General features: G+C 37.6%; 1 protein-coding gene across 4 annotated transcripts in view; it reads left to right on the plus strand.

Annotated features, from left to right (window-relative positions):
* PPP2R3A (protein phosphatase 2 regulatory subunit B''alpha) overlaps positions 1–13,939 on the plus strand; it is a 181,546-nt gene that overhangs the window by 30,182 nt on the left and 137,425 nt on the right. For all 4 annotated transcript variants that reach the window (XM_054480612.2, XM_054480616.2, XM_054480613.2 and 1 more), the window contains one exon: positions 5,294–7,737. In XM_054480612.2, coding sequence (XP_054336587.1) covers positions 5,743–7,737 — 1,995 coding nt within the window. In that variant the 5' untranslated portion in view covers positions 5,294–5,742. The remainder of the gene's footprint in view (positions 1–5,293; positions 7,738–13,939) is intronic.

Below are 13,939 nucleotides of genomic sequence, written 5' to 3' on the forward strand. Positions count from 1 at the left end.
GATGGATATTTTTAATTATATATCACTCTTGTGCATATATAAATAAAATACAGTGGAAATAATTGGCTAAAATATTTCTAGAATTTCATCTATTCAGATTCAGACTCTTTAAAATCACTTTTCAATTTAGAGCTACCTGTGTTTATACTTTCTTTCTCTGCCATCCAGAGTGTTTGGTGATGACGCATTTCTTAAAAGAGTGTTCTGCTATGATCTTTGGGAATTTTCTGCCAAGTCATTCTGCATGTTTTTTTACAATGGTGTTTTCTTGACCTTACTAGAGTGCGTTCAATAAATGACAACCATGTCACAGTTCTGCCTAGCCAATAGGGATTTTAAGATGCTATCAACTATAAGATGTATTTCCATTTAAGTGATGTTAAAATGTCCAAAGAAAATGTATTTTAGAATTGAAAAATACTGTAGCTCAATAATTAATGTGATTCTGGCACCAGAAACTTTCTCTTTGTTCCTATTATTTAAAGGCTGCTGCTTTGTAAAAATGTGTTTATAACCAAACTTTTCTTCTAAACTGCCATTTTTGTGAAAATTTTTAAGCTTTTCTTTTCTACTTTGAAGTTTTCTTGTCTTCACATTTTTTTGCTTAAAGTTAGCAGAGGCACTTTTATTTCTATCAACTTTTAAAAGAAGCCTGATGAAAAAATAGACCTTCTACATCTCAAATGATTTAATGAAGTGTCCACTAATATGCAGAGAGAAATATTTGTTGGTTAATCTAACAGAGTCAAAGCTTATTGCACAAACAGATGTCATCCTAGTGGAAGATTTTTAGTAAATTGCTAAGAAACTTTTTCTCTCCTTTGCTCCTTCTTGATCAGCATTATTTAATCAATAAACACATTACCTCATACTTCTTTTTGTGTTCTGTTCTTTTTGTATTCTGGCCTTCATGGGAAGCCCTGGATCAAGCTAGTCATTTGTACCATCTCTACTTCTACATCAGTCCTGCTCAGTGTTTCAGGATCTATCCTTACTTTTGCCTGTTCCTAATCAGATACCTCCTTATTTTCATTAACATCTATTTCAGATTTTCACTATCTTCCCAAATTCCTTAATACCTCTCCTGCCTCCTAAACTTTAATCAATAATTTTGCTTTCAGTTTCACTGAGAAAAATTGAACCTGTCATGGAAAAAAATTCCTTATATTTTTCTTCATCCATTTATAAACTGGTTTCTTTCCCCCTGCCTCACTAGGAAAGGTATTCACCTTCCTCTGAGACTAATCCCCTCACCAGGGCTTTGGCTACTAGTTCCTGGGTCCTCAAAGCTGCTTCTCGATCTTTCCCTTCAACATGTACACAAGCTTAAATACTTTCTATCCTTTAAGAAAAAATTCTTATCTCCATTCTCTTCTAGCTGCCGTTTTATAGCTCTCCTTTTCTTAGCAAAAAAACTAATGGAAAATCTAGTCTACCTACACCACTTTTTTTTGACACCAAGTCCCTGAAATTGCACGTGATAAGGATACCAGCAACCTTCATATTGGCAAATCCAGTTTTTTGTTTTTCCTGGACCTCTTAGTAACATCCAGTGCTAGTGACCTCCATTTGGGAAGTCCCTTCTTCAGCCTCCATAAAACTGCTTTCTCCTGGTTTTCTTGTTATCTTTTTCTCTTTCTTCTTAGACTCCCTCTAAGAATTCTGTTCCTCTCTTCAACCCAGAAATGTCATTGATCCTCAACTTTTCCTCAGTCCAGAGCTGCCCTCACTTTATGCACTCACCCTGAGTAACTTCTCAGAGCTGCGTCTCCAACCCAGATCTTTCTGCTGACCTCCAGGTTTTTATGTTCACATTTCATTCAGTCATCACCACTTAGACATTCCACAGGTACCTCCTCAAACAACACATTCAGAAAATAACTTTATCTGTCCTGTGGCCACCCCCCGTAAAACAAAAACAAAAAGTCTGTCTTAGGATTAGCAAGACAAGTCTCCCAGTACTTAAGCCAGAAATCCAAGATTTCTCCCTGTCACTTTCCCCTCCTGCTGTTCTATGGATTCTTCCTCCTGGGCTAATCAGTGCCCTCCTCTTTGTTATTACTGTCACCTACTTGGTTTAGATTCTCATCACTTCTTGCATAGATTATTATCATAACCTCCTAATCGATTTCTAGGTCTTCAGTCTGGTTCCTATCTATCCTCCACTCAGGTGCTACAGTGATCTTTCTGTAACAAATTTCATCATGTTACTCTCTAGCCTAAAAGTCTTTTTCTCATAGCTTTCAGAATAAAGTTCAGACTCCTTAGTTTAGCATACAAAGGCCAACTGTGGTTGGCTTTTGCCGCTGCTGCTGCTCTCTTTTCCTGCCCTCTTGCTTGTCTCTATACGCCCCCCAGTGAAACTAGCTGGAACTACTTGTACTTCGGGATTCACTGTACAGTGTTCTGCCTCTCTGCCTTCACATATGTGTTTCCGTCTACCTGGAGTATTCTTCCCTTCCTTTTTGTCTAAGTAGCTCTCATTGATCCTTCAAAATTATGTGCCTACATCGCTATATTTCAGGAAGCTTTTCCTGACTCCTCAGTCTGATTCAGATGCTCCCTCTCAAAACAGACAAAGGACATGAAGAAAGGCTTCACAAGTGAACAATGATAAAATGTCTAATAGGTAAATGAGAAGATATTCAGACTTACCAGCAATCAAGGAAATGAAGATTAAAACAATGTACTTCCATTTTTTTCATCAATCAAATTACCAAAAATTTAAAGAGAGGAATCAGTCCAAGAAAACATGGAGAAACAGGCCCTCTTCTAGATTGGCCCTATGTATCTAAAGACCTTTTTTGAAAAAGTATATGTACACACACACACACATCTTTTGACTCAACGTTTTACTGTGTGGAATATATTATAAGCAAATAACTGAAGACCTATGTAAAATATATGTAAAAGAATGTTTATCACTGCTTATTTGAAAACAAATAGTAAATAACCTAAATGTTCAGCAATAACAAATGGCTAAATTTATTTATATGATAGAATGTTATTCATTAAAATGATCTATGTCTATTTTGACTTGGAAGTACATTTATGAGATATTTTCAAAGTAAGTTATAGTATGGTCCAAATTTTGTTAAAAATACATACATTTATAAATTTTTGTAAGAGAAAGTTAAAGTATATCCATAGGAATATCAACTGTTTATTTCTGCTTGTGAATATTGTCCAACTTTTCTGAAAAGAACATTTATTAATTGTGGGAGCAAAATGGGAGAAACTTGGCCTCACTCCTGATAACTGCTGTGCTTGCTTGCTTCTGTCCCTGCCCTCATTAAACATTGAGCACTCTGAAGACATCACTATATGTCATTTGGCATCATTCTCCCAGGGTCTGGCACAGAGTAAGAAATGTTTGATAAGTGAATTAGAGCAATAACAGCAATAACATTTATTGTGCATTTCCTGAGTCTTAGGTATTGTTGTAAGCATCTGACATATGTTAACTTAATCTTCATGAGATGGGTATTATTGTTCTCTCCATTTTGCCGTTGAAACAGACTGACAAGGTTAACCGCCTTGTATTAGGCCACACTGGCAGGATTGGGATTCAAAACCATGGAGTCTAGCTTTCTCTTAGACGCAGGATAGCATGGTGCTTCTGAGTTAGGTTGGATCTCTGATTGAAAATAGTGGATTAGATTCCATGTCTAAGATTCCATCTAGTTTACTGGGCATCAGTTGAATTATGGTCTGAATAAAAAGGCAGAATTTGACACCCATGGGTCTGAAACAAATAGCAGGGAAAGTAATCTTTGATTCTTTGGCATTTTTTTTTAACTCAAATGTTTTAGACTGTAAATTTCTCACTGATAGTTGGTGCCACCCCTTGAGGTTTGGTTTTCTGCTGTTGATGTCTTTTAAAACATACTCAAAGACCTAAATTTGTGATTCATTCTTTTAAGTCTTGCCCCATCCCCTTCTTCTTTCTCAGCAAGATGACTCATGAAAAGTTCATCAGATTTTTATTTATTTACTTATTTTTATTTTTTTTTTTTTTCTGAGATGGAGTCTTGCTCTGTCACCCAGGCTGGAGTGCAGTGGCGTGATCTCGGCTCACTGCCACCTCTGCCTCCCGAGTTCAAGAAATTCTCCTGCCTCAGCCTCCCGAGTAGCTGGGACTACAGGCCATGTCATCTCCCACGTTGTCCCCTTGCTTTCTCTGCTCCACCCACTTTGGTCACTTTGCCATTCTTTTAGTGAATCACGCATGCTCCACTCTAGGGCCTTTGTACGTGTGGTTATTCTGCCCTGGAGGATTTACCTCATAATACCTCCTTGGCCTGCTTCCTCTAGTCTTTCAGGTCTCTGCTTTTCAGATGTCAGTGAGGTCTTCTCTGACAACCCTTCATAAAACAGCACCCTCCCAGCATTTCTAAACCCTTGCCCTGCATCATTTTTCTCCCCAATACATGCCACCATATGATAAGTTTATATGTTTGACTTGTATATTGGGTTTTTTCCCCTTGTTTTATTTCCTGCTCTATCCCTAGTGTATACAGAGAACCTTGTACACACAGTAGGTAGTCAGTATTTGTTGACTGAATAAATAAATTGACACAACCTTCTTGGAAAGCAACTACAGTATATTTTAAAAGCCATTTTTTAAAAAGAGAATGATTAAGTAAATTCTGTCCACTTGATGCAGAGAGAGAGATATCCACATGGGGCAGGGTCTGGGAGATGGGATCAAGATCAGTAATGAAACTTGTTTTTTCTCTCAGTAAGCAAAAAGATGATGATGGGAGAATAATTTCTAAGAGTAGAGGAAGTTTGAGACTCAAGAACAGGTACTAGGTGTTGGTAGTCTTTGAGAAGACTAGGTTGATGGAAGCAAAAGGTTAGTGTGGGGACATAGTAGAAAATATGATTATAGATGGATTGGAACAGATGTTGAGGGACTTAAAAGTGAGTCAAAAGAGGTAGACTTGCTGTGATCCATGAGGAGATCAGAAGTGTGAATTCTTAAGCTGTGAGGGATGAAAATGCCATGTAAATCTAAGCTTCTTAATATCATATAACGTGGCAAGGAGCATGCAATAAGAAATTCATCTCAGAGGCAGATGTGACAAGGCAGAGTTGAGGTAATATTACTCTAGGCAATAAGGAGTATAAGGTGTGATGAAACAAAGGCGTGAGTTGAATATCAGCTGTAAGGGATATTGCAGATAATAAAGCGTCGTGGTTAACTGCATATGGGATGCAAAGAAAGAGGAAATTAAAAGTTCCAGCATTAAAAAAAATTTCCTTTTAATTATTTTCTTTTTTATTACAGGTTTCTCTGTCATTCACAGAAAAATGGATCATTTAAACCTTGGGAGGACTCAGTTATCACAATACTTCTCTACTACCAACTAAGATTTATGATAGTAAATTTATGAGAGCAAATTTCCATGTTATAGAACTGTTGAAGAACTAAAAGAGGATATTATTTCATCAAAATAATTCTACAGTATCACAATATTACTAAATAAAATTAAAAAGCACAATTATTAAATTATTAAATTTGCCAGTACGAGCACACATGTGCAGCAGCTACTGTATCCTGATAGTTACCAAACCTCAAATATAAATGGTTTCCCTTCATGGGAAAAGCCATTATATTTGCAAGAAACCACTGAACATTGTTATTAAATATATTTTCGGCTAACTGTCATTTTGAAGAATTTTCATGAAACAAGTTCTAGAAAGTTCCAAGTCCCACCAGTAAGTGGATTTGATATTATGGCAGCAACTTACAGACTTGTGGTCAGTACTGTGAACCACTACAGCAGCGTGGTGATAGACCGGCGTTTTGAACAAGCTATACATTATTGCACTGGAACCTGCCACACCTTCACACATGGAGTTGACTGCATTGTGGTACACCATAGTGTTTGTGCAGACCTCTTGCACATCCCTGTGTCTCAGTTCAAAGATGCAGATCTGAACTCTATGTTTCTACCCCATGAAAATGGGCTTTCTTCGGCTGAAGGAGACTATCCCCAACAGGCCTTCACAGGCATACCCAGGGTCAAGAGAGGATCTACATTTCAGAATACCTGCAACTTAAAGGACATTGCAGGAGAAGCAATCAGTTTTGCCAGTGGGAAAATAAAAGAATTTTCCCTTGAAAAACTCAAAAACTCTAACCATGCAGCTTACAGAAAGGGAAGGAAAGTTAAGTCTGACTCATTTAATAGGAGGTCAGTTGATTTGGACTTGCTTTGTGGCCATTATAACAATGATGGGAACGCCCCATCCTTTGGTTTACTGCGGAGTTCCTCAGTTGAGGAAAAACCGTTGTCTCATAGGAACTCACTTGATACGAACCTGACTTCCATGTTTCTTCAAAACTTTTCTGAAGAAGACTTGGTTACTCAGATTTTGGAAAAACATAAAATAGATAATTTTTCTTGTGGGACAGACATAAAGATGTGCTTGGACATCTTATTGAAATGCTCCGAGGATTTAAAAAAATGCACAGACATCATAAAACAATGCATAAAGAAAAAATCAGGGAGTAGCATCAATGAAGGAAGTGGTAATGATACAATTTCTAGCTCTGAAACTGTCTATATGAATGTAATGACCAGGTTAGCATCCTATCTGAAAAAGTTACCATTTGAATTCATGCAGTCTGGGAATAATGAGGCTCTAGATTTAACAGAACTGATCAGTAATATGCCTAGCTTACAACTGACTCCCTTCTCCCCAGTGTTTGGCACTGAACAACCCCCTAAATATGAAGATGTTGTCCAGCTCTCAGCTTCTGACTCTGGACAATTTCAAACTATTGAATTGCAAGATGACAAGCCTAATACTAGGAAGATGGACACTGTACAATCCATTCCAAACAACTCCACAAATTCCTTATATAACTTAGAGGTAAATGATCCTAGAATTCTAAAAGCTGTCCAAGTCCAATCACAGTCATTAACCATGAACCCTTTAGAAAATGTTTCTTCTGACAACTTAATGGAAACTCTTTATATTGAAGAAGAGTCAGATGGAAAGAAAGCATTAGATAAAGGACAAAAGACAGAGAATGGACCTAGTCATGAGTTATTAAAGATAAATGAACATAGAGCAGAATTTCCAGAACATGCTACTCATCTTAAAAAATGCCCCGCCCCAATGCAAAATGAAATTGGTAAGATATTTGAGAAATCATTTGTTCATCTACCTAAGGAAGACTGTAAATCAAAACTTTCTAGATTTGAAGAGGGAGACCAGAGAGATTTTACAAATTCCAGTAGCCAAGAAGAGATAGATAAATTGTTAATGGATTTGGAATCTTTTTCACAGAAGATGGAGACCTCTCTAAGAGAGCCACTTGTGAAGGGTAAAAACTCTAATTCTTTAAATAGTCACAGTCAGTTGACTGGTCAGACCCTTGTAGATCTTGAGCCTAAATCTAAAGTCTCTTCACCCATAGAAAAAGTCTCACCTTCCTGTCTAACAAGGATTATTGAAACCAATGGACACAAAATAGAGGAAGAGGATCGAGCCCTCTTACTGCGAATCCTGGAAAGCATTGAAGACTTTGCTCAAGAACTAGTTGAATGCAAATCAAGCAGAGGGAGCCTATCACAAGAAAAGGAAATGATGCAAATTCTACAGGAAACCTTGACAACTTCCTCCCAGACCAATTTATCAGTCTGTAGAAGTCCTGTTGGTGATAAAGCCAAAGATACTACTTCAGCAGTTTTGATTCAGCAGACTCCAGAGGTGATCAAGGTAAGACCCAACAATTTTGAGTCCTAGGAACTCTTTAAAAAATGTTTAGTGTTTGAAAATTTTATAAAGAAAAACTTTTTTGTTAGCCATTTTTTGTTCTACTAAAGCTCTGCCCTGTGCTAGGAATGATCTCACTCAGCTCAGAGTCAGTAAAAAGCAAAGATTATACAAGATGATAGAGAAAAAAAAAAAAGCAAAGACTTTAGACTCAGACTGGTTCCTACTGCCCTCCCCATACCCTTCATCTTCTTCCCAGCTCTGTGACCAAAGAAAAATTACTTACCTTTAATATCCTCATCTTTATGGTGGAAATAATAAGGATCAAAATAACTTGCGTGAAACATAAGCAAGGTTCCTTACACAAAGTAGGCATTTAATATTAGTCGTCACCCTCCCCAGCCAACCAAGAGACCAGTTGTTACTGCATTGCCTGTGTAGACCTGTGTAAGGTTAGTGTAGAGTACAAAAGGAGAGAAGACATGATTCTTAAAGAGCTTAAAATTCACTTGTAGAGACAAAACTGACAATGTCTGAAACAGTTCATGAGCATGTGAACACCATTCTGAAAGTATTGTCATAACAGTAGGCCTTCAAAGAAGATAAAGACTAAAGGGTAAGATTTGATTCTCCAGGCAACTGAGAATAGATATCAATCTAGAATCACAGAAGTATTTTCAAAAGTTTTTAATCCATCCCCCTACTGAAAGCACTGCCTTTGAATACTCCCAGAAAGATAGTTGTCTTCCCATTTTATTTACATATGTGTGTCCTAGTGCAACAAGATTATTCCTTGTTCATTTTATAAGTCCAACATAGGTTAGCAAGAGGCTCTGCTCTACTTCACTCAAGGACCCAGTCTGATGGAGGCTCCATGTTCTTACTGCTGCCCATTGACCCATCTGGAATATGTGGCTTTTGAGTTCACTGAAGGAGGGGAACAAAGGGGTGATGCTTTTAACTGCCTTGTCCCAAACTTGGACACACTTCATTTCTGTTCACAGTCCAGTGAGTCCCAACCTAAAATCTGAGAAACATAGAAAAGCACATGGAATATTTGTTAAGCACTGCCCCTACCACATGAATGAGCTATATGTATCAACATGTATGAATTCAGACATAAAGCCAAATCGACAAAAGCAAGTTGTAAAATAAGGATATGAATCATTTTGAGATACATACATTTTTACAAAAAGTATGAAGAAGTACATGGATACACAAAATCCAATGTTAATGGTTAATCCTGGAGGAAGGGAAATGCAACTGAGGAAGGGCGTACAGGGGGCATGAATAGTATTAGTCATATTTTACTTCATAATCTGGGTAGTAGATCCGTAAGTATTTTGTCATGTTATTCTTTATGCTTTTTTATATTCTTAAATATTACATAGTAATTTTTTTAAAAACTAATTCGATATTTGAGATGCCATTTATGTGGCCAAGTTAAAATACAAGTTATATATTAGGCTTCTCATTACAACTTTCATTTGAGCAGGGGAACAAATGCATGTTGTCTTCAGATGAATATTTCTTTCCCTGGTACATGTTGAGCATCCAGAATCCAAAGTGCTCCAAAATTTGAAACTTTTTGGGCACCAACATGATGCCACAAGTGGAAAATTCTGCACCTGACCTTGTGACAGGTCACAGTCAAAATGCTATCAAAACCTTGTTTCACGTACAAAATTCTTTAAAATACTGTGTAAAATTACCTTCAAGCTATGTGTATATGTGAAACAAATAAATTTCGTGTTTAGACTTGGGCCCCATCCCCAAGGTGTCTCATTATATATATGCAGATATTTCAAAATCCAAAAAAATTCTAAATCTAAAACACTTATAGTCCTGAGCATTTTGAATAAGGGATACTCAATCTATATGTTTCGTGGCTGCTATTCTTCTGTGGACTTTTTTAGTCACTAGCAACACTAAAGTTTAAAACAATATATACTCAATAAGGTTACTAAGTGATTATTTGGGTCTAAATATCGCAGATGTTCCTGAGCATTTCTGTGAAATTACTTTGTGTGAATCTTCTCATTTGTTGGTTCACAGGTGGTAATATCTTTAGTTTTGGGTCAACGCTAGGAGAGAAACTTGGAATTAATCACAAAAGTAAGAAAAATCCCTTCACGTGGTTTTTTTTTCCACATGACACATTGCAGTACACAGGCAATACTGATGTGCTTAATGGTTTATTATAAAGGAAAGAAAATACCTACATAGCAACTTCAAAATGATAATAATGTCATAAGAGCGACCAGTTATTGTGAACTAAGGCATACTAAGACATATTTAAAGGTATTATCTCACTATTTTCCCTCACAATAACCTGTCTGTGCATTGAAGAAACATCTGCTTTCTCTGATGACCTATTCCAATGTCTTAAAACCATTATAACCAGAAACTCGCACTGTGATACGGTGTTTTGAATTTTACTGAACCCTCTTCCTCCATTATCTTCTGTGACAAAAAGGAGACAAATTCTCTAAAAAGAGATGGACTGCATAAAGTAGAAAATCTCTGAGCATCACCTGTCCTGTGTCCCTGGCTAACACCTCATGAGTGGGTTCCCCGTGACTCCCAATCTAGGTACAGCTACCTTAAAATGCCACACTGGGCTCTAAATGTGCTTCCCAGTTTTTTGACAAGTAATGGACTGAAATCAAAATCTTATTAAAAGATTGTCTCCTGCCATAAGTTTCAATATCACAGAATATAATAAAATTTGATGAGGTTTCTTCTTGATAAAAGTTGGAAAAGTAATTAATGAAAAGCTAATTCAAAGAGACAGGTAATATAAAATGTTTAATTCAGGAAGATGCTTAATGCAAGAAGACAAACCATTCTTCCTTGACTCAGTTGCCTTCCTACTTGTCTTTTTTTAATCTTTTCTTATGAAAAATTTAAGTGAGGAATTGGCAAACATTTCTGTGAAGAGCAAGATAGTAAATATTTTAGGCTTTATGGGTCAGAGTCTCTGTCATGTAGTCTTATTTGCCCTTTACAAGACAAACCAACAAACAAACAACCCAATGCTTTAAAAATGTAAACCATTCTTAGCTCCAAGACTTAGAAAAACAGGCAGTGGGCCAGATTTGGTCCATGGACTGAAGTTTGTCAACCCATTTTAAGCAAATAGAAAAGTATGGTGAATGATATAAAAGCACTGTTATCACCCACCACTTAGCTTTGTCAAATCTTAACATTTTACGGTTTGCTTCAAATCTTCTCCAAATACCTTTTGTCCCAGGGGAATTCAGCAAGAGACTAAATAGATATATATGAATCCATTATTTCTCTCTAACCTGAGCTCTGTAATAATAGTTTTATCTTGATGATCAAGGGCAACAAAATTGTTCTAACAGAACTTTCCTTCCTAGAGAATATAAAGGGAAATTTCAGACTGCTCTGCTTATATTATTATGAATTCCAAGTTAGTAGAATCCACACCAATAAGAGATAGAGAGTAAGAAGCCTACCTGTCCTTCAAGTTGTAACCTTTTCCCATCGGTTTTCTGGAGTTTAAAGTCAGAATTTAAGCAGGCAGTCTACCTGACAACCTAATTCACATCTGATCTTCTCTTTTTCCATTCAGCCTCCAAAAATGTTATCTCAAGCTCTCAAATGTACCCGAGGTAAAAATGAAATAGTGAAATAAGAATATGGAAGGAGATGTGTGAATCTCTCTTAAGTTTCCACATCTGGGCTACTAGCCTCTGTTGGCCTTTATTTCGCATTAAATGGCTATTTGTTGAATGAATAAACGAGTAAGTGGATGAATAACCAAGTGAGGGGATTTTCACTTTCCTGCTTTGTCTCCTCAAATGGAAACTGCTCCCTTGCCTGAGGGCCATCCCTTTCCCTGCTCTTTGCTTCTCAAGGATGGGCACAAGAGGACCTGACATCAGGGTGCCCTTCTCAGACTTCAGGGTAGTGCCTCAGCAAGACTCAAGTATCTTACCTAGACCTCTAACTCTTTTAATTCCTCTAGCCTTTAACACCTAAAGAACGACAGCACCCTAGGAAGGGTCCGGTCACCTTTCCTGGCAAGAGGGGAAGACATCATGAGAGTATAGACTGTTTTACTTTATTGTGGGGCAGAAATCCCTTGATAATATGCTGTAGCCATTTCGAGGAGAGGGTGCTTTCTCGATCACCATTGTTCCCAAAGGCTTTCTTACAGTACGCTATATACGAGCTCTTTGTTTAAATTTTGAAAATTTTGTAACAGTTTATTTTCTCTTTAAGGAATACCTATATATTCATTGTCCTTTTGCCCATTCTTAGAAGTTGCCATCTTCCTCCTCATGGATTTGGGTTGGAAAAGGATATTTCTGGCCATTTAATTTTAGTACAATTGTTTGTTTTTTATTTGTTTTTGGATGCCCGAGAGAGAAATCTTTGAAGGTGAGCATGATTTCTGTTGTTACTAGAACTCACTTTGCTTTCTTCTAACCCTGAGCAAGAATTTGTATTTGAGATTTCATTCCAGAGGAAATAAAGGACCTTCCTAGGTTAATGATCTAACATTTAGGTTTCCTCAGTGTTTAGATAGTATAGTGTATAGTTTTGTATGCATATTTGAATGCAGAATAATTAGGAAAATAAATTTAACATTTTAACAAAGCACATTTTAGGAACTTTGTTAAACGTTCCTTCTGGAGCATTAATAAACACTTTTCTGTCTTTACTTTCTAGGTTTATATCCATGCCTTCATTAACATTAGCCAGTCATGTCACTGAGGGAAAATGTTTCTTCCCTAGCTTTGTAGGTGCTCATGGTGCCTGGATTCAGTGCTGGGAATGCTTAAGTAGAAATCAAGACACTTAGCAATAAAATAGGAAACCATTCTCTCCTCCTCAATTGCCACCAAGCAGATTAATAAAAGTAAATAGATCTGCCTGGTGGCAAATAGGAATTTGTGGAATCAGCCCAACCTGAATATCCCCCTCCACCTTTGGTGGCTTCTGACGTTAGGTACCTTTGCATTAATACCTGCATTCTTTCTGATTAACATCAGGTATCTCAAATATGTCCCCATCTATGTTCACAAGAGCCTGGTAGATAGATACGTACTGATGTAGAAAGGTCAAGATAAAGTTAAAAATGTAAATTGCAAGATGTACCATTATGATCCCTTTTTGTTATTAATATATTTTTATGCACACAAAGTTTGGGGTACATATGCTCAATATTATTCATGTTCCTCCAGAAGTAGAAAGTGAATCTCATATCCAGGTGTTCCTGATAAGTCTGCCCTCTCCCAGCCTCCACTCCGCCCTTGGCAGGAGTGAAGAGGAGCTCCCAGAACTCAGCTTGCTCCATTAAGCCCCACAGGCCTGTCCAACCCTCACAGCTTCACCACCACTCTCTGACTTAAGGTCATCAGGACTAATCTGTCTAATATGCCCTTCATCCCTGTTTACATTAGTCACCACCAGAAGTCCAGGAATCCAGATCACTCCCCATCCCCCACCCCACTTTCCTCCTCACACTGCTCTTACATATCTCCTAAGTCCACTTCCAACCCTCCCAACTCCTGAAATCGTTTCACCATGTTCTCTTGCACTCTGAATTCATGATCATTTACCGGCAAAGTTTCCTATGTCATATCTCTTCTCTAAACATTTCCCTTCCTATTATAACTTAAACTCGTCTCTTCCTAAGGATACTGTAGCCAGTGAAATGGTGGCTCTATTCTTTCTCATTCCCACGCCATATCCCACTGGGCCTGGAGGGGGCAGTAAGGGTTCTTGTATTTCATTGCTGCTCTAGACTATTCTCCTGGCTGCCTCCCTGAAACCAGCCCCGCCCCAACTTTGAACTAATATCATTAGACTCTGCTATCCACTGCCTCTTCTGATTGTAGTCATGTACCAACCCAGGTCACTTATTTCTTGAAGGTTTTATCTCCTGGCTTTATGAGACACTTTTCAATATTACTCTTGCCACTGTTCGAGTGTTTGATAGATAAGGTATCCAATACAGGAGCTTCTCAATTCCTTGATCTCCTCTAATGAGTCTGTCCTCTGCCCTTCTTCGTTCATTTTCTGGCCTTATGTTTATGTCAGTGGTTTTAAGAGTATGGTTCCCAACTAATAGTGTTAGCATTACCTGGGCACTTGATAGAAATGCATATTCTCATACCCCAACCCAAACCTAGTAAATCAGAAACTCTGGAGGTAGGGCTCAACACTTTTT

Source organism: Pongo pygmaeus, chromosome 2 (genome assembly GCF_028885625.2).
Source record: "Pongo pygmaeus isolate AG05252 chromosome 2, NHGRI_mPonPyg2-v2.0_pri, whole genome shotgun sequence".
Taxonomy (NCBI): Eukaryota; Metazoa; Chordata; class Mammalia; order Primates; family Hominidae; genus Pongo; species Pongo pygmaeus.